Source organism: Phyllostomus hastatus, unplaced genomic scaffold (assembly GCF_019186645.2).
Source record: "Phyllostomus hastatus isolate PE091 unplaced genomic scaffold, TTU_PhHast_1.1 phas_contig_40, whole genome shotgun sequence".
NCBI classification, from domain to species: Eukaryota; Metazoa; Chordata; class Mammalia; order Chiroptera; family Phyllostomidae; genus Phyllostomus; species Phyllostomus hastatus.
In genome coordinates, this window is record NW_025333872.1 from 37,944,184 (window position 1) to 37,965,803 (window position 21,620).

At 36.3% G+C, this 21,620-nt stretch overlaps 1 protein-coding gene across 1 annotated transcript in view; it reads right to left on the bottom strand.

The window, feature by feature from the left end:
- Nucleotides 1-21,620, bottom strand: part of CEP162 (centrosomal protein 162) — a 76,156-nt gene that overhangs the window by 19,980 nt on the left and 34,556 nt on the right. The window contains exons 14-23 of the mRNA XM_045842534.1: nt 16,294-16,427; nt 15,815-16,042; nt 15,164-15,304; nt 13,337-13,449; nt 10,958-11,063; nt 8,175-8,301; nt 6,760-6,923; nt 5,913-6,017; nt 2,619-2,831; nt 916-1,565 (exon numbers count right to left, since the gene is read on the bottom strand). Coding sequence (XP_045698490.1) covers nt 916-1,565; nt 2,619-2,831; nt 5,913-6,017; nt 6,760-6,923; nt 8,175-8,301; nt 10,958-11,063; nt 13,337-13,449; nt 15,164-15,304; nt 15,815-16,042; nt 16,294-16,427 — 1,981 coding nt within the window. The remainder of the gene's footprint in view (nt 1-915; nt 1,566-2,618; nt 2,832-5,912; nt 6,018-6,759; nt 6,924-8,174; nt 8,302-10,957; nt 11,064-13,336; nt 13,450-15,163; nt 15,305-15,814; nt 16,043-16,293; nt 16,428-21,620) is intronic.

Consider the following 21,620-nt stretch of genomic DNA (forward strand, 5'->3'; position numbering starts at 1 on the left):
CTCTAGGAAATATTTTGTAGAAGAGGTAGGACTTGAAACATGAATGAGCTTTTGCTCATGAGTGAATTTGTTCCAGGCAGTGAAGAAATTCAGCAAGTTAGGCTAAGAAAGTTCAATTTCTGAGGAGGCAGAATGAAGAGTTGTCTTGAGTCAGTTAAAAGGAACAGAAAAAAAAAATTTTAGTCAGAGCTGCTAAGTCATGGAGGTTAAAGGAGGCAATCACTTCAGAAAAGGTGAGTGGTTAGCTATGTCAAGGAAAATGAGGATGGAGAAAACTAGCTCCGCTGGACTGGGAAAGGTCATTGACCAGGTTTAAAAGAACAGTGAGGACAAGAGAGACAGGGAAAGAGGACTGAACTTGGTTTATCAGGTGAAGACAGTCTGAGCATGTGAGAAACCTCAGAAAGGAGACATTAGAGAGTCTTTGGAGATTCTGCCAAGAAAAGGAGTGACAACAAGTTCTTCAACGCATGAATGGATGTGATCAAAAGATTAATTTGAAGGGTTATTTTGGAAAAAAGGACCATTTCCTCTTAGAATGTCAACTCGTTTTCGTAATAGGTATCTTTTGACAGCAATCTGCCTATGACAATCATAAACAATGATACTCATTTGCAAGATGGCCCAATGGGTCAGCTTACTAACACCATTTCAGTATATGCAGAAAGAAGACAAGACTGGTCAGCCCAAAGACACGACTTGGGTTGACACAGAGATTCAGGTTCATGAGAACCTGGCTTCCAAAAGGTGGAGGATCCTACTCAGAAATAGATCTATGCTTAGCAATGCACTGTAATTTCTTAATTTGACTATGAATTCAGTTCAGTGTATAACTAATTATTCAGAGAAAATACATCTTGTAATTTAAAAACTTGTATTGTTTTGTCCCCATATATTTAAAAATTCACATTTTACCTTTTTATGGAATTCTCAAACTGGTTCATAGCTTCTTCGGATTTCATCTTCAGCTCATTCCTCTCCACAATTAATCCCTCCAGTTCATTTTTCAATCTGTAGTTTTCTTGTAAAACCTCTGAAATATGGGAATCAGTAAAAGTATGTGGTTGGTAAAGCTTGCCACCCAGGGTTCCAGGGAAGGAATTTGCACTTCCTTTACCTGGGTGCAAAACATCTTTCTTCACCCTTTTTGCAGTCCTTTCCTCCCTACCCTTAGAGTTCTGATTAGACAGCATCATTCTTCTCTCCTTCTGAAGCCTTTCCACAGTTTTTGAAAGATCTTGTATTTCTCTTCCCTTTGTAGCCAGCTCCTCATTGAGTCTTACCAGTTTAGCTTTAGCATTAGCCTGTTCCACCTGGAATTCTATAGACTGGAAATCTTTATCAACTTTATAATTTTTCTTGAGTTCTAATTCAGCATTCTGATGTTTAAGTCTGTCTATTTCAGCTTGAAGATTTCTTACAGTGATTTGATGGGCTTCCTTAATGTCGTTGAGTTCTTTCTCTAGTGCTTTAAGCCTGGAGCTGTCAGGTTGGTTCTGAGGTGCTTCCTTCAATTTGTGGAAAAGTAGCTGCTCCTGCTCCTCTAGCCTCTGTTCATACTGAATCTGAAGAAAAGAATGCATGTAATGCCAAACCAGTGCTAAAACATTTCATTAGTTACCGAAGCCCCCATGTTACCAGGACCCACCTAATCCTTCATTCAGGTACCCATTATATATTCCGATGCCTCCAACTCTGTGTTCCTTCAGTCAGTCAACTGTATTGAATGCCTAACCTTCGAAGGGTGGAACATTATATCGTCTCAATATATGTTATATAATTTCAGAATTAATGTTGCTTCATAAACACTACCTTACACATTTTTGTACACCCCAAAGCTTATTTTAAACCTCACAATCAAACCTACTATTTTATACACTTCTCTATGCAAATTGACAAACTATATACATTTTGAGGAATAACAAGGAAAGCAATTGGGGGTACTAAAGTCTTTAGGATAAAGTACATTTTCAGCTTTCTACTATCAATTTAGAAATCTCATGGGGAGTAAATCAGTCAGCTTGAAATTTATATCCTTGAGATTCTTATTAATAAATGAAATAACCTCAACAGTTTACTCTGGAAAAAGGCACTGACAGTGTTTGTTCATTTATTCAATGAATATTTAGCTATGACTGTGTTGCCAGGCCCTGGGCCAGATTCTAAAGAGAAAGAAACTCAGGTCTTGCTTCAAAAAGCAAGTTCACGGCCTGGTGAGGACAGTGACATGGCAACAGCTTCAATGTCTTATGATAAGTGTTAGAATGGGCCTTTGAGTGAGTGAATTTCAATGAAAATATTTTCATCCATGGTAATTTAAAAAATGTTATACTGACTGTGTTATCAGAAATGCTTTATTCTGCTTTGTCATAACTTAATTTACACTAGTTCTAATATCATTGGGAGGGGCTCATGTACAGATTATCCTGTGCTTGATTATTTTACATTTGAAGTAAGTTACTGAAGGAGGACAAAAAGGATGAATCTGAATTTGTTTCTGCATCTGACAACTACGGTAAAGGTTTTGTGGGAAAGAGCTATGTGGTAAAACCAGATCTAAGAAGTGCCAGCTCCCATGGTCCATATGAGCCCCATCTCTATGGCTACCTGACACTCACTTTGACTTTCTGGAACTGCTGTTCCATGGTACGAAGGCTTCTCTTTGCTTCTTCATCTTTGCCTTCCAGATCGGTTTCTAGTTTTTTTATCCGTTTTTCCATAAATTCCACTGTATTTCTATCCACTGTATCACCAGCTGCTGATGCAGCCAATATTAAAGCAGGTAGAGAATTAGGATATCTTCTCTTTATAATTCCTTCCATTTCCTTAACCTATTAAAATATTTTTGTATATGTAAGTTCACAAATATAATTAAGCAGTTTAATATAGATTATGCTTATCAGTTATATCCAGATTTCAAAAAGATGCTTTTATCACATCTCAGGACTAAATTGAATGCACAGAAACACAGAGTAATTTCAAATTTCATAACCTTAGATTATCTGATTTTAAAAACCCTATAGTGTAATGTCCAATTAAGTACTGGTGAATTTATAAAATCCTTACATTCATTTGAAATAGATCTTGGAACTGTTTTACATGTAATAAAACCAGTCTTTTTGAGGACACAGCTCTTCCCCCCCTTTTTTCCTGCAGACACCCTCAAATGATAGTGCTTATGCTATCTACTGACTGAAATATTACTTACATGTGCATGAATGTGCAAACTTCTTACAATAAACATACACCTTCCTAAGCACCTGCCCCATCCTGCTCCATCCTCCATCCTACCCTATCCCCACCTCCAAAAGTACCCCTTCAAATGAAGTTTAAAATAACCTCAATTAGGAAGGAGGATTAGATGACCAAGACTAATATTCATTTAGTCTGTCAAACAACTACATATTATATGGTCTTTCTGTATGTGAGAATGGCACCAGGGTCTACAGAAATTAGAGTTGGATTTTACATATGCATATGTTTGTATACCTTCTTTTTAAAAAGGTATTGTGGTTAAGATATCTTTGAAACACATAAAACAATCAATTCTTTTGTTTAACAGTTTTCTAGCTTCTCAGTATGCAAATGAAATAGCAGCTAAGAGGTGGCAGTGCAGTGGTGAGAGCACATCTGTTGTTAGACACTGCTACTAGCTCTGTGACCTGTGTCAACTCCTCAGTCAAAACCTCTTTAGCCTCACTGGTAAAATGGGGATGATAACAATACCAATTTCATGGCAAGATACGATTAAGTGAGGAACAAATGGCATTTATTTTGGTAAACTACTTAGCAGGGTGCCCAGCATATCGTAAGGACTTGATCATGTGAGCTTTTATTATAACTTGGTATGAAAAACTGCTTTTCTTAAGATGAGATGAATGGCTGGTGCTCAAAACTTGTTTATAAATTGAACACTGTTTATATTAAATATTTAAATGTCACATCACTTGCAAAGTTAACAGCAAATATTTCCATTCATAACAACTGCTTGCATATTCAGATATACCATAAACTGGGATATAGCCAGCTATAAGTATTAATAACTTATTTCATCTACAAAATTTTCAAAGCTCTGCTTCCTCTGGTATTTAAAACCTAGTTATCTGAAATAGATGTAAGCATATAAAGGCATGTACATATACATCACATGTATTAAGAAGAGAAGATCTAGATTTTAGTTGTAGCATTTGGGACAAATGTAATATAATAAGCAACAATAAAAAATTTAAAATAAAAAATAAATTTTAAAAGTGAATTTCTTTTAACATATTCACAATGCATTAATTTAAAATTTTAAGAAATACTTTCAGTCCAATTTAGATACCTTGAAATGTATATTAATGCATTTTTGGGGAATCAGATTTTATTTGTATCTTCTTTTTCTTTTTTAATATTATTCTTTAATCACTGATACTGTGTAGCTGTCATACAAAGTAGATTTTTAAAAAATTCTCACTGGAAATTAAATTACAGAATATTCTATTAATTAAAGCATGTACAAATGCAATCTGAAATTTTCACTAAAGTATGCATCTAATTAGCCCCATTTTTACTTATGTGCTCTTTAGAAAAGAAGATATTTTATTCTGTAATCTATTTCAGAATAAATGGCTCTAAAATGATTCTGAATATCATATGCCTTGATTATAAAATATTTATTAAGGTTTAAAATCATTAGGATAGAAATATTCATGGGAATAGAATTGAGATCTAAAATGCACATGCAGCAAACTATACAAAAAACTACTGATATAATATGTTAGAAATATATAATCTCATAAACAAGTACATTTTTAAAAGATAGTGTTAACAAAAGAGGGAAGTTACTTTTATAAAGTGTTGTATTTCTGGTCAATATCATCATTTCACATCTTTATTTTGCTATTAAGCATGTTTAATATTTTTCTCACACATTTAGTTCTACATTATTTCTCTTAAAATTATTTTATCTATTAGAGAAGTATTTCCTTTGGCCTTTTTTCTCTCACAATTCTGGATGGCTAATCCATATTGACTAATCTAAATCTTAAGCACAGAAAAAGAAGCCAAGCAATGTTAAACTACAGTTATTTTAGAATATTTCTAGCTCTCAAATCACTTTTGTGGTTGCTTTCCTGTGGACCACTGAATCACACTACTAAGTCATACCTTTTAATGTAAGAATAGGTCATGTAAAAGTAATGAAGTTAATTTTTGCTTAGTTTTCCTTCTCATAAAGCTGGGATAATATCCAGCGCACTGATGACCTCACAGTTCTGGGTTTGTGACAGAACAATAGCCATGCATTTAAGTGTCATGACTTGACTGCAGAATCATGCTCTCCTATGACCAAGGCTGAAAATTCTTACTTTAATACGTAGTTATGAATAGAAATACATTATTGAAAAGTTTTTAAAAAAGAAGGAAAAAGTTAGTATTCTACCCCACAAAACAACTATTCCAATGAAAAAAATGTTTTATCCTAATAAATATTACTATATGATTTTTGAAAAAGATCTCCCTGCTACACTGACCATGTAATGAGTATTTTTAAGCCTAAATAGTAAGAAGTCAAAATTACAGCCAGTTCTTTGGGGTGCTGAATGTTCTGTTTCCACGGTGTTTTGTAACACTTCCCAGCATCACTAACACGTTCCAAACCCAAGTATTTCATTTCTTGTACTCCTGTCACCAATATTTTGCCAGGAGAAGGAACCCTAACTCTATACCCAGAGTTCCTAAATTTTGCTTCCTCTTCCCAGACAGACCTGTGATACAAAATAATCTATCATTAATAGGTCCACCATCTAACAAGGCACATTAGGTCTACAAGAATTTCCAGATTGACTATAGCATACAGGATCTCCTGAAACAAGAAAAAGCATTAGATCATATATAAAATACCTTAATGAAAATTTACCCCTAACACATACTTGTCGCTCTAGGTCCTGAATTTTTTTGGCATCAGCTGCTTTATTTTTTAAATGTATCTTCTGCTGAATAGATGGATTTCCAGATTCAGCTTTCAGTTTCTCAACCTATCAATAAGTAAAAACATGTTAAGAAGTATATTTAAAACAGACCAGGAAAACACCAGGAGGGTGGCACAATTATAGTTGATTCATCATTCACTTATTAAATCTGAGATAGGGCACTCCGCTAGAGATGCGGATGGCAAACAAACTGAGCCAGGTCCCTGTTTTTGTGGTGCTGATGCTCTCTCTAGTAGGAGACAGCTGAGAAGCTAATAAACTAAATTAACAAAATAACCTCAGAAAGTGACAGTACTGTAAAGAAAATAAAAAAGATTGAAGGAATGGGAAGAAAGGGCCAGAGAGAGCGAGACTGGCACCTACACTAGAAGGCTGATCAGAAAGTCTTTCTTGGGAGTAGAAATTTGAGCTGAGACCTCAATGAGGAGAACCAAGGCCAGAGTAATCTGGGCTAAGGCAACAAGTGGTTTAAGCTTGGCATGTCCAAGAATCAGTGGGAGATTTGGTGTGGCTGAAGGTGAGTGATTTGTGGGAGTGTGGTTTCTATAAGCTGGAGAGTCAGGCAGGGTTCAGGACACCTAGAGACCTGACAGGTTGTGATAATGAGCTTGGATTTATGTGCAGTCTAATCTGAAATAAACTACACATCTAAAAGTAAACCAAAACCCAAACCAACTATTTTAATTCACAGAATTTAGAGTATTGGTTCAATGGCACAAGACTAAGAAATGATTGTTGAATTTAATAGGGCTGATCTACAGAAATAGATTCTGAAATGATCTATTACCTCAAGTTTGAACTTCTCAATTTCTTCATTTGCTTCTTTAAGTCGAACTGCATCTTTATCTAGAAGTTCCTGATTTTCTGCATACCACTGTAATCTTTTTTGCAAACGACTTATTTCTTGTTTATGCGTTTCTTCTAAAATTTTTATTTCATATAATTTTTCACCTACAAGATAAGTAACTTAATGACTTGATTGTAATTTTTCAAAATGTAGACATAAACTGAAAGATTTAAAATGAAAAACAATGCTTATCTAATAAATTATGAAAAAATAAGAGGAAAAAACAACTGATGTATGCAAAGTAGTGTCTAGTTTAGCTTCTTATTACTAAAGGGACAAGATTATGTCCATAAGCTAAATTCTCAAACCCATAGCAAAGTTGGTTATACAGAAATTTTTGATACATCAGTTGTTTTCCTCCCTTGACTTTCTTTACAAAAGTAAACTTGTTTTCATGGAAAAATAAATATTGGATTCAAGATATTAAAAACAATAAAAATAAAGCATTCCTATAATTATATTAAAAAATAACACTAGCAAACATCAGTAGGTGCTTACCACACATGATTTTATTCAACACAACTTATGTGATGGGTATGGTTATTATTCTGGTTTTACAGATGAGGAAAGTAAATGTAAGTAATTTTCTCAAAAGCAGGTAAGTGGATTTCACTGTACATACCTTACACTGAAGATTCTAATATCACAGAGGAAAAATCTTTACTTTGGCAGACAAGAGCTCTTCTGATCTACCTTTCTGGCCCTATATTCTGCCATCCAACCCACACGCTCACTCAATAACATGTTCATGAAACACTCAGAGCAGTGTCCCTCCATTCTTTCAGTTCTGAATCTTACTGGTCTGCAGGACCCAGCTCAAATGCCACTGCTCCTTAAAACCCCTATTTAGCACCCTTCTCATGTCTATTTGTAATATTTTTTATATTAAACTTTTCTGCATTCTTCTCTTACATACTTTGTTTTCCCTAGTAGGGAAAATATTGTTATATTTTCTTGCATTTTCCTTGTGTTTATCCTTGCATTTTCTACCAACAAAGTGCAGTGCTATTTGTTCACTTGGCAAATACTTGAGAGCCTACATTTTTGACCCATAAAAAGACAGACCATGACCTCAGGAAGGTCAAAGACCAGCTAGACTTTCAGACATGTAAACAACTAAACATAAAATGGCACAAATTCAAAATAATCCTTTATTTTCTTTGATCTTATAATTATTCCTGATAAAACCAATCAAATGCAAATACCTATGAATAACCAATTTAAAAAAATGTTTCTAACCATTACATATACTTTAAGGAACCGCATTTTGTTTATGCTGTCCAACTGCTATTACTTAAATTCAAGGTTAAACAGTTATGAGTATATAGGTAAGCTGTTTTAGCTCAGTGTTTTACCTGTGACATAAGCAACCTGATCTTTGGCTTGGTCTCTCTCTTTCTTCATTTTTTCCAAGTCTACTTCAAGAGCTTGTTTGTCTTGCTTCAGTCTTTTGATGTCTTCCAATAAACTGTTTTTTTCTTTCTTGATATTCATAGAAATACAAGGCAAATTATTTTTAGCCACAGTAAACCGTAGTATAGTCTCACACAATCCATCATCAATACTGCTAATTATTTTTCCTAAAATTTAGCTCTGATTTTTTTACCACCCCCGCCAATGATTAATAGCTCCTCACAACCTACTAAAATCAGTTCTAACCATCTAACTCACCACAATCTGAAAGACCTTCTTATCTGCTGTTCTAACTTCTGGATATTATAATAACCTCCTAAGTAGTCTGCCTTCTCCATGTTCAGTAGCTACAGTTTATTCTCCTCAAGGTAACCAGAGGAATTGTTTTAAAGAGTCAGTTACTATCACTTCTCTGTCTGAAACTCTCTGGTGGCTCCCATGCTCTAAGGACCCAAAGGCCTTACCATGCCCTTCAATGCCACGTAACCCAGGCTTGCCTGTGCCTCTGACTGCATCTACTACAAATCCTCCTCCTCCAACTCCACTCCAGCCAGAGACCTTCTAGTTCATTGAACACACCCAGCACACTCCTACCCCAATGTGTTTGCACTTACTGCTTCCTTTGTCCCCAGCACTTAGCCCCCAGAGAGCAGGTGGCTTGCTCCTTCACTTCGAGATTTCTGCTCAAATGGAGCCCCAGGAAGACGTTCCCTGATCACTCTTTCTCAAACAGCAACCCCACCCTAGACCCCAGGTATGCTGCTTTATTTTCTTCTCACAACACTCATCACCACCTGACACATTATATATTTACTCGAAAGCAGGATTTTATTCGCTAACCCTTATATCTGTCATAAACGCATAAAAAATGCTTGGCACATCAAGAAAATGTTAAATGAATTCTCAGTATGCCCTACATTCCACACTACCCTCAGTGGCCTCATTCTGCTGCTTCACAAAGTCTTACTTATCTTTCAGAGTTTAGTTCACATGAGGCTATTTTTTATCCCCTCCTTTGCCCGCCCACAAACTTTCACTGCACCTATAGTACAGCATTTGTTACTTTGTTTCATGTGACATTGATTTGTGTACATGCTCTTCTTACCAGGTTGAAAGCTCCATGGGGACCAAGATTGATTTATTACTACCTGATGGCACTAAGCACATGGCAGATACTCAATAAATGTGCACTGAACTGAACTCATAACTGCTGGAGAAACTCTTGGACTCATGGTAGTATACTTGGTATAGCTATGTTTCAAAATAAAAATTCTTACAAACACTATACTACCTTACAATCTAAAATGCAGTCTCACTAACAGCTTTCAAGTGATGCTAATGCTATGCTTCAAACTTTACTGTGTTTTTCCAAGCTGTCGTAAAATATGGCAATATTCTTTTTTAACTTGCTAATTTTGAGGCCCACTGATAAAGGGATGGGGGGCCTGTTCAATTATTTATTCTTTCTACCTATCTGTCTACATATTTACCTATCTAATAATTATTCTGTATATACATATATCTGAAAAAAGATCTCTTAATGAATTCATATTTGAAGCTGCATTTTATATACTACAAAAACCAGTTAAACATCAATTATTCAACTATGATATGTTCAAATTCCTATGTAACTGCAACCTCACTTTATATAATTTCTAATTAAAAAGTGGCACATAATTGGAATTTTTCTAGTTTACAACAGCAATCAAATAGATTGGAAGGGCTTTTGTATTTAGTGCTATGATTCTTAAGGGGAGGGCGAGGAGAGAATTAACTGCCCTCCTACAGGGGATGTTTGGAAACATTGTTTTGATTGTTACAATGACTGGTGGGTCCACTGGGGACAGGGACTACAAAAATTATGCAATACAGCCCTGACTGCTGTGGCTCAGTGGATTGGGCACCAGTCTGCAAATCAAAGGGTCTCTGTTTTGATTCCTGGTCAGGACACATGCCTGGGTTTCGGGCCAGGCCAGGTCCCTGGTTGAGGGCGTGCAAGAGGTAACAAATCAGTGTTTCTCTTGCACATCGATGTTTCTCTTGCTGTTTTTCCCTCCCTTCCTCTCTCTCTAAAAATGAAATCTTAGAAAAAAAATTATGCAATACATAACACTGTTTTGCTTAAAATACAATTAACCTACCTCAAATTCCAAAAGGTTGATAAATACTCCTCTAGAAAATTCTAGGCCATATCTTTGTAATACAATTAATAGAATAAAGAAAAATCAGGGAGCAACTATTGCATTTTTACCTTTGTATTAGGTACATCAGATACAAATATTTGTGGGTATAGTCTCTGACCCCTAGAAGGAAGTAGTCCACTTAGGAAGACAGGTAAAAAACCAACTAAGGTTTTAAGGTAAACCATCATCTTCAAATTATTTGTCTATTTTTGCTGTACATTTTTCAGGAGGAACTTGTCTGAAATAATGTATGCATGCCCTGAGAGGTTATGATTGCAGTACAGCTCCATATAATAAATGCCTGAAGAAACACTGTATTATAAATAGGATGCCATCTAAAACCAGGGTTTCGTTGTTTCCTCTGCCTTAGTGCCACATGTATGCTAAATGCTATCTTTGATTTTCTTAATTTTTAAATGGTATAACATTTATAAAAGGGTCTCCTTTATTTATAAATTACAAAACCCAGATTGTTTACACATATGGTGATTTTTATAATAATCTTTACTATTGTTAATAATTAAGATCCTTATGTAACTCACCTGTGCCATCCGTAGTTCTCCCAACAGATCTGTAAAATTCTGGTTTCTGGTGGGCTCTGAATCTTCAACTACTTGAGACAGGAAATGATTTTTCTGCATCTGTTCTCTGATTTATTTGGAAACCAAATGTTTTATGAGATACTCTTTTCAATACAAAATATTCAATTTTGAAACTAAGAACTCTTAATGGATGTTAGAACTAAGTGAGTCACTGAAGATAAAAAGTTTATTTAATCTAAACAGTAACATACCACTTAAAGAGAAAATACTTTAGAAAAGGGAAATGTTTATATTTAATCTAAATGAACTAAAACCCTAAGACTATTGGCTTATTTAATATATAATGAAATAATGTAAGTATAAAAACATTTCCTCCCAATTCTGAGAGAGGAAAAAACTCAACGTCCCGGAAAGACATGCTGGATATTTTCTGTGGTGGTGTGTACTCCTTGTCACATTCTCCTAGATTCCTTTCTGAGAAACACAAACTGCCTATCATCCACATGTAAACTAACAAAACTAAGCAGTTTACTATTTTTACCTTAGATTCAATTATGTTTTTTTCCAGAAACATATAAGGAGTTTAAGAATCCACATGTGATGGAGAGCAGATGACAGCTAGTGGGGCGGGGGGGCGGGGGGGGCAGGGGGTTAGGATGTGGAGGGATTGTGCAAAAAATAAAATGGATTCAGGGACATGGACAACAGTGTGGTAATGGCTGGGGACAGAGGGGTGTAAGGGTACTAAATGGTAATGGAAAAAATACAATAAAGATTAAATTTAAAAAATCCATAGTACTCACTCAACCCTAATGTGCTAAAGATACCATTTATTTCATTAAGAAAGTTCATTTAGGCCCTGGCTGGCATAGCTCAGTGGATTGAGTGCGGGCTGTGAACCAAAGTGGTGCAGGTTCGATTCCTAGTCAGGGTACATGCCTGGGTTGCAGGCCATGACACCCAGCAACCACACATTGATGTTTCTCTCTCTCTCTCTCTTTCTCTCTCTCTCATCTCCCTCCCTTCCCTCTCTAAAAATAAATAAATAAATAATAATAAAAAAAGAAAGTTCATTTAGAATTTCGGTTTTGGATCCTGGAATAGCTCTATTTTAAAGGCCAGGCAGTATAAGATGTAATATTTTAAAATACTTTATTGAAGCATTTGGAAAGAAAGCAGATGGAAATGCATTCATGCATCAAAACTGCAGATTGTTACCCTTGGGAAAGGAGTATTTGTTTATTTTTAATATACAAGATAGTGCCCTTGCTTCCCAACCTGTGTACCTTTTTTTTGTTTTGCATGAAAGATCAGTAGGAGCTAATAGCAGCCCTGCCTCTTACACCCTAGGTTATTCAACAACAAAAGAGAGGAAGAAGTATGCATAAATATAGCATTCATGTGAAATGATGCACAACTGGTAATCATTTCCTAAAAGACGATAGGACTCTACAATGCCCATGTTTATAGGTTCAGTTTTTTCACTTAGTATGTTAAAGCTGAACGTAGTAATATCCCAAAGACCTGAAATATGATTCCTAAGTAGGTGCTGGTGCTGCAACAGCCCACCACAGTGAGGGCTGATCAATAACTCCATTTCTCCTCTGTAGAAATGCCTCAGACAAAGCAAATCCTCCCCCTGGCCCAGAGGGTATCCCTCAACTGCTTCCTGAGACACACCTCAGTCAGTGACAGACTGGCAGGGGGTACAGAAGGCTGCTTCCCAGAGGATATCCCCTAACCCCTTCCTGGGGTGCTCTTGGCCAGTGACTGCCTCACTTAGGGGTAAAAAAGGCTGCCCTCTCTTGCCTGAAGTGGGGATCAACTACATGATGCATCTGTTCTCCCAAACTTTCTATGAGAGCAGAATGAAGCCAGTCTCAGATGAGAACACATTCCTGCTTACCTTCCCTACCTCCACCCACCCCTCATCTTGCTTCTCTTGCTACTTCTCTCCTGAGAGTTATCATCTAGGAAATCACCTCCACAGATTCCCACCTGAGAGTCTACTTGTATGGAACCTGACCTAGAACAGTAGAGTGACACTGTATGATTTTTTAGCATTATTACTGAAGGCATTATTACTAATATGCATTACATAAGCATCTCAGGTTTAATAATTAGTCAAGAGAAGTATTGTGTGTTCAGTTTTCTGAAACTGATTTTAAACTCAAATATAAATATGCTAAATATACTCACCTATGTTTTAGACATGTAATACTAAAGGAAAACTACTATTAAAAATATAAAAGTTACAAAAGTATAAATCAGTGTACACACTTTTTCATTTCTAAGTATAAAAATGTATTATTAAATAACAATAAAATGCTTGGAAACAATCTAAGTACATTTGATTTTAAGAATTTAAGAAGGACTTACTTTAAGGAAGCTAACTCACTGAATAAACTCTGGTTTTCCTTAAACATTCGCTCCTCATTTTTCTTGTTTTCTTCCTGGAGATCTTTCACTTGATTATACAATCTTTCATTTTCCTTTTTATAAATAGAAAATAACATTTAGTTAAAGTCAGTAGTATTTATAAGTACATATGCTCGTAACAGATACATCCTTTAAACATTTTTAAGGTTTTTAAATTTTTCTTCAGTTTTTGAGCAAGCAGAATCTTTTAAGAATTCTTTGTTACAACAGAAGAAAACTTATTTTCTGAAAACAATTTTTTCCAAACTGCTTATTCAAAAAAAAGTTGCAAAAATTCCAAAGCTGAAGAGCTCAATGTCAGTAGGAGGTACTGCATTTCACAATGGTAAAAGGGTGGGTGAGTGCAGGAGTAGCCAAGTTCCAACATTGGGCTCCACGGTGGAAAGGCCAGTGGGACTGTCTGCACCCTGTTTTCTGTTTTTGGCCTGTCTTCCCACAGTGAGGTAGTTTGATGTAGGCTCAGTGAGTGTCCATGCTTGTTTCTGGAACTTTCTGTGATCAGGGAGTTAAGAGACTTGGTGTTTCTGAAAGATCAGAATAAGGCAGAGCAGAGACTAGACCTAGTTCACCACTAGGCTTTAAGCTAAAAAGTGACTCAGTGAGATCAGAGGGAGAAAGTACCAATCCATGTGTAGGTACTGTGGCTTATTAACCTCTTTAAAATTAGGAATCTGATTAACACCAAGGAGCCTTGAGGATCTAATAAAAACTAGGAACCACCTCACTATGTCTGGCCTCGTGCCTGGCAGACTGTTTATGCTTAAATATCTGCAGAATTAATGACACCCCCAAAACTATATAAATGTATATATATAGATATTAAATTTTATATTTCTTTTTGGGAGGGGGTGGTTGGCAAACTTATAGGTTTGTGGAATCCTCCTTAAAACTCATGCTCTATATAGCAAATCAGAATGGCAGACCAAGGGTTTGGAAGGGTCTAACTCAAGAGTGGTATGTTCTGCAAAATTAGTACTACTTCATTTACAGTAAATACTGTCATCTCTGATGAGGTAATGCTTAGGCTACAGGTGTCAAAAGAGGAAAAGGTGATAAGGGAGAAGGGAAGGGAAGTAAAAACAAAATGGAGAGGGCAGGGAGGAGGGAAGAGCGAAGACAAAATCTCATGCTGGAGGTCACCAAACCTGTCCTGGCTAACTGTCAGGTCAGCATGACCAATGTTCCATCACGTATCACAAATATCTGCCTTCTGTAGGACACACAAATTTTCTCCGATTTAATTCAAAAATTTTCACTCTCAAGTGATTTCAGATTTATATTTTTCAATATAACAAAACTATTCAATATCACCTATTGAAAAGCACTTTAAAAACAGGGAAGTTTTTAAGGAACATAGCTCTTAAAGATCATAACAGGCAACATTCACTTATTGGTTACTCTGTGCCAGGCACTAAGAGGTTAATTTGCATTGTCTTATTTTAATTTCATATCCACCTATTGAGACAGGTACTATTATTATCATCCCCATTTCGTGGATGAGGAAATCGTCTTAGAGAAGTGGTCTGCCCAAGGCTCCACAGCAGGTGGCACAGCTAAGTCTGCAACCAGATTCTTTGAATTCAGAATCCATGCTGTTAACTACTTCAATTCTGCCTGTGAGAAATGCTCAGACTCAAATTATCGCTTCCTCATATTTGCCAGAATCCCCATTACCTGTTAAATGAACACATAAATATTTTAATATGCCTTATTTTTATAATCAAAGGATCTCAAGAACAATCCCACTACGTGCTGAAAAAATCACACCTGTTGATATCCTTGAAGAAGTGTCTCTTGTTCTTGTATTTCTTTTTGGATTTGCTTCAATTTTTCTTCAGTAACAGTATCAGCTGGTTCTCCAAAATGTAACCACCTTTGTTTTTTGTTTGTTTCTCCAAAGCTATTTAACTTGAGAAAATGCAGAAATTGTTTACATGGGGAAAGAGATGATAAAGTGAGAAGTGAGGAAGAAAAACAGTCTTATAACCATACTGGAATTAGCCTAAAACCAACTACAATTAAATCATTCCACTGTTGTTTGTGCTGATGGTGGTTCAGAAATGAAAGTTACTCAGAAATGCTCCACAGTGTTAATCTCTTAATCTAGACCTTCGACAGAAGTTCTTTCTGAACTGTCTTCTTTGAAGGTCACAGTGAACTAAGAGATGTATTTTAAAAAGGACTGCTAACTGAATAAAAGTATCAAAATGAGCCAATACAAATTTTGATTATTTCCCTCATGGGACTGGTTTTGGACTCTTGTGAAAGGAGGCACTCTGAGGAACCACGCTCACGTTTTACACAGCACCTACATCATGCCACACAGCCCCAAGAACAAAAAGATGACAATGCATTTATCAGGGGGTACAAGCTCTTTTATAATCAATAAGAAGAAACATAGGAAAACATGTCTAGTACCTTGGCTTGAAGAATATAGTTGTCTTGACTCAATTTGAAGAGTTCCTTTTCCTGTTGCTTCTTTAGTTCTTCCATCTTATTTTCCAGCTCTCTCTCTTTTTCTGAGAATGTGACTTTAATTTGCTCAATTAGGGCTTGTGCGCCCCTCCATTTTTCCTCTGCTTCCTGAACTCTTTTAAACATAATTAATTCTGTGTCCATGTTCCCACCATGGTATCTTGCAGAATCCTTTTAAGGAAAAGCATTATTTCATTACAGATTTACATGTAAGATTCAAACACAGGTAGTTTTTAAAAAAAAAAAACCCACAAAGAATAAAATGAGAAAATTAATAATGTTCTGCTAAATAAGAAAATATGTATTCAGTAAGAGTGAACACTTAAAGCAAAAGAAATGTCATGTATTTATTAATAATTTGGTTTTAATATGACTTTAGAACATAAAAACACTATGAATAGTGTTTTAAAATTAATACCTACATTCTGAAACTGAACACCAGAAGCACTTTCTGTAGGGTCTTCACACTTCTCAGGAGTAGCCAGACAACTTTCAGTTTTGGGAGCTGGTTTAGTTAATGCTGCAGGTTTGATGAGTTTTGTTTCAGATAATATTTCTAAATAGTGTAGACAGTAGATAAAAACACAAATGCAAACAAAGTTGAATGTGTATTCAGCAATTATGTAACAATAAGATGAATGAGGATCTCAAAAAGGCTAATGTGTAACACTGAGACCAGAACTGTTGACCCTAATCAACATTCTACTCAATTTGACACAGAAGGCTAATGGACTTAAGATTCATGTCAAATGACAAATGGAGCTAAATAAATGTAAGAATGTGGACTGAGATAATTTTAGGCTTTGCTACTTTTAAATAAATCATTCTTTTAAAGATTCATAGCACTAACAAGAATAAACAATGAGTCAAAGAGCAGATGATAACTTTATGAAACGCTTTAGTTGAAATTAAATGTGCTTTCAAAGCATACTTTTTATTTATTTATTATTTATTTATTTTTAGAGAGATGGAAAGGGAAGGAGAAAGAGAAGGAAAGAAATATCAATGTGTGGCTGCCTCTCGGGCACTCCTACTGGGGACCTGGCCCGCAACCCAGGCATGTGCCCTGACTGGGAATTGAACCAGCAACCCTTTGGTTTGCAGGCTGGCACTCAATCCACTGAGCCACACCAACCAGGGCCAAAGCATACTTTTTAGAAGTAGTGTGTATTAAGATACTATAATGAATAGAATGATATAAATTGCATGAAAACTTTATAACAGCTAAATTGACTTAAAAAGATAAAATTAAAATACTGTTCTACTACTCTGTTAATATATATTCAATTAGAAAAAAATGTGATTACTGTATATTCTGGTCAAATTTTCAGCTTCTAAGCTAGCTACCTTGTAAAACCCAAACAGGAGAAAAAATTCTAAGGCCAATAAATTCAATTAATAATTTAAAAAATTTAAGGGAAATACCTATAAGTGATCTTGAGGTACATATTCAAATTCTACAGGTTTTGAGCTGAACATTCAGTAAACATTACCTGATTGCCTTAGAGGTAGATAAATAATTTGAAATTTGTATTTTTAATATAATTTCTTCAAGATGCTAAATTTTTAAGTCTCAAGTTTACCTTTTGGTTAAAAGTGAAATACATGGTTATTAAAGATTTCCAAATGGCCCTGACTGGTGTGGCTCAGTGGGTTGTGTGTCATCCTGCAAACTGAAAGGTCACCTGCTGGATTCCTGGTCAGGGCACATGCCTGGGTTGTGGGCCAGGTCCCCAGCTGGAGTATACATGCAAATGATCAATGTTTCTCTCCCTCTCTTTCTCCCTCCCTTCTCCTCTCTCTGAGAATAAGTAAATAAAATAAAATAAAAAGATTTGGAAAATAAAAGTCTGACGAAGAAACAAGTCATCAACGGTACCCCACCGACAGATTTCAATCATTTCCCCAGGCACACGGACATTTTCCTCATAGAATAGTAATCATGTTTAACTGGATTGTATGATTTAGAAGGTTTTGTACAGAAATTTCTTAAAGCATTCACTAGGAAACTGTTTGAGTCACTGGAAACACAGGCATTAATCTTTCCACCTCACTGGAGGTCCAGTAATGTGGCTGTGGCATGGGGTGTGATCGGCTGGCACTGTGATTCTCCCTAGGACAGGGCAGCCAAGAGTGGCAGGTGGATCTTGTTCAAGCTGTAGTCAGTCATTGCTTTTATACCAGAATTCTCCCTTCCTAAGTTCTTAATTTTGATTTCACTAAGTAGTTATTTTCAATAATGTATTTTCTCACTTTATACATAAAAAATTACTTGGATATAAAATTCAAACATGAAAACACTGCAGAATTTGGAACCCATGAGCCCTTCTTTGAAAAACAATAGGTTAAAAAAATTCAGGCAAATAAGAAACCAATCAAAATAATTCCAGAATTGAGAAGCTGTGGCTAAAGGACTGGTGAAAAGCATTAAATTTCTTTAATAATCAAAACCAAGATCTAAATTCAAAAACAGAGGGAAATTACAGTTGTAGGAGAGAATACAATAACATATCTTAAACAAGTAAAAGTTAAACCAACAAAAATTGGTAGGAGGCATGTGATTTGGGGATGTAAGTTCTACTACCTTATATTTCAAAGAAGGGAAAACTAATAATGCATAAAATGTACAAAATTTAACAAAAGAACATGGTGTTCACAACCTCTGAGGGGTTTTCATAATCTATTTTCTCAAAGGGATCTTTTGGGATATAATATTTCTTGGAATGAAATATTTCTAATCATTTTACAAATTTAAGTAAAACCAAATCTATCATTTAATTTAAAAAGAACTTGTAAGAAGAGTGTGATCCTATTCTTATAAAACTTGTTCTGCCTCTTTCCTGCCTTCCATCTACTCATGCTTCCTTTTATGTCTGTGAGTGTTGTACGTACATAATGAGAAGCATGGATCAGTTTTTTCTGGATAAATTATTTCTTCTTTTTACTATTCTCTATTTTTTATTTAAATAATGAACAACTATTCCTTTCATGACAATAAAATTATTAGTCTCAAAATAAAAACACAAGAGTTAACAGAAACCTAATTTTGCCCAGGACAGTCATCTCCTTGGGCTTCGTGCAACTGGGGGTGGCCACGCCATCAAAGTTCTGGCCAGTAAGATGAAAGCACAATTTTCCTACACGGGACTTCCAGGAAAGTGACTACTGTCCTGATTAAGAAGTTGATGATTTAACTGGCATGCACCTTTTACCTTTCCTTATGAGAGGGTTTGGAGGTTGAATAAACATGTTACGACAAGGAAGATAAAAGTCACAGACTAAGGATTTTGCAATGGTAATGAAGGGATCTGGTTCCTTGCATGGTTGCACCAGATTTGGACTGCTTATCCCTGGCCTCTTTGTTACATGAAAAAGAGAAGCCTGTTGTTTGGGTAGGCCTCAGTAGATGGGCTTCTTTTACATCTTAGTGACTGTTGATCCCAAGTCTCTAGACTTTCTGTACACAAATCTCCATCTCAGAGCCTGCTTCTCGAGGAACCCAGCCTGTAACAAATAGCAGTCACCCCAAAGGAATTACAATTCTGAATAAAACTAACATAGCTTTGGGCAATTTTTTCAGTAAAAAGAAATAAAAATTCATACCTAATAGTCTAATAAAAAAAAAGGAGCTCAGTATAAAAATAGACAGCCATAGTTGTGCTTTAATATAAATTTTAGTGATTTGTTTTATTTTTATCTTGGTATTCATAAATACTATAAAATTTTGAATTAGGAAACAGTACTATAAAAACATGGTTGACTTCATCTATTAACTGCTACATCAGCCTCTTGTTTCTTTTCCATCTACTGTGACATTACTTGTGTCTTCACTCTCAGTGACATTCACATACTCCCAGCAAACCCTTGCAAACCCTGGGCTTTTGGTTCCTTCCACCTCAGCTACTCACTCCCACTAGACATACTCTACGTGACATACTCTATGTTGTTTTCTATTACCAGTAGTGCAATACCTCCCCAATCTCAGTCTTAGGCATTTACTCTCTATCAGTCAATCCTGTCTCCCACCTGCCACCCCACTGGCACTCACAGTTTGTTGATTCTACTTATTTCAAACTGTATTGCACCCCCTGACGTCTTTTCTTCCTTCATTATTCAACTTCCACATATGTCAGTAGTTACCCTCTTGCTCCTCTCTCAGTTTACTGTACTCATTTGGCTAGAAATGCTCACCTTGGTAAATTTACCTATTCAGCTACTGAACACCTGCAATCAATCAGTCAGCGAAATGGGGCCGTGCACACACACACAGACACAAACTCTGCCTTGTCTCAATTTAAATTCATGATCACTAACTTCAAGTAGAGTCTGTCGCTGGCAGTCTAATTCTCTAGGATAAGACTCTTCCACATCCCCTCTTCTGTCCTCCAACACTCCTGGCCCATCCTCACTGCCAGCCAATGACACTGTGTGACATTTATCAGAGAAAATGGAGGCAATCAAAGAAATCACCCCCTTTCTCACCACTTCTACCCACCTAACAGTATCTGTACCTTCCTATCTGCTTCCACAGATGAACGGTCCATGTTCCTATCTAAAGCCAACCCTTCCAATGTACATGAGGTCCCACTACAGCCCCTCCACTCAAGGACATTACTCTAGAAATTCTTCCCCCTCTCCACCACGGCTTTTTTCCTGTCTACTGAATCTTTCCAAAAAGCATAAACATACTACAATTTATACTATTATTTCTTCAATTAAAAACAAGGCAAAGCAAAACTAAAGGCTTCTCTCAACTCCACTTCTATGCCTATTTTGTTTTCCTGCCTGGAAAGGCTACTGACTGTTTTGTTTTCCTGCCTTTTACATCCTTTTCTCCAGGGTGGTCTATAGCTTGAAGTATACAATTCTGCTCCCATTCCCATTCAATTTGCATTTTATGGCTATATACCCATGGAAAATGCTTGCCCAACTTACTGATGACCTCCTTCTTGCTAAACCCAAAGCTTAGTTGTCAGTCCTCATCTTTACCTCTCAGCAGCAACTGATGGAGCACATCAGTTCTCCTTCATACACTTTCTTCACTTGGATCCCACATACTCAGGTGTCTTCCAACCTTTTTGTGTTACTCCTCTGCTCCCTGACCTCCTAAGATGAGCATGCCCAGGGCTCAGGCCTTGGTTGGCTTTTTTCTCTAGCTATGCTCACTCTCTTGATAATCTTCACCAGTCTCATTGCTTAAAAAACCATGGCTCAAAAAGTATTAGTTTTTAACATCTCCCAAATGATATGTACAGTCTATACCTCCCTCTAGAACTCAAGACTTTTATTATCTAACTGCCCCGTCATCTCCACTTGCATGTAAGACAGATCAACAACTAGGTTCCTGATCTCCCCACCCTGAAATCTATTTTGCCTTTGCCTTCCTCACTCCAGTTGGATATAACTCTATTTTTCCAGTTTCTTAAGCCAAAACTTTGACATCATCCATGACTCCTCCTTAATAACCTACAACCATTCTTTTAGATTTTTGGTTCTACCTTCTAAATGTATTGTTATCCAACCACTTCTCATTACCTCCACTGCCAACATCCTGGTTCAAGTCCCACTATTTCTAGCCTGGATTCCTAAAACCTTCTTACTGGTCTCTGTTCTTCCTATTCCCTCCATGGTATACATACATGTGTATGGTCTGACACAGCAGCCAGAGAAATCTGCCTAAAGGATAAGTCAGACAGGTCACTCCTATGCCTAAAACTTTTCAGGGGCTTACCTTTTCACTCAGAGTAAA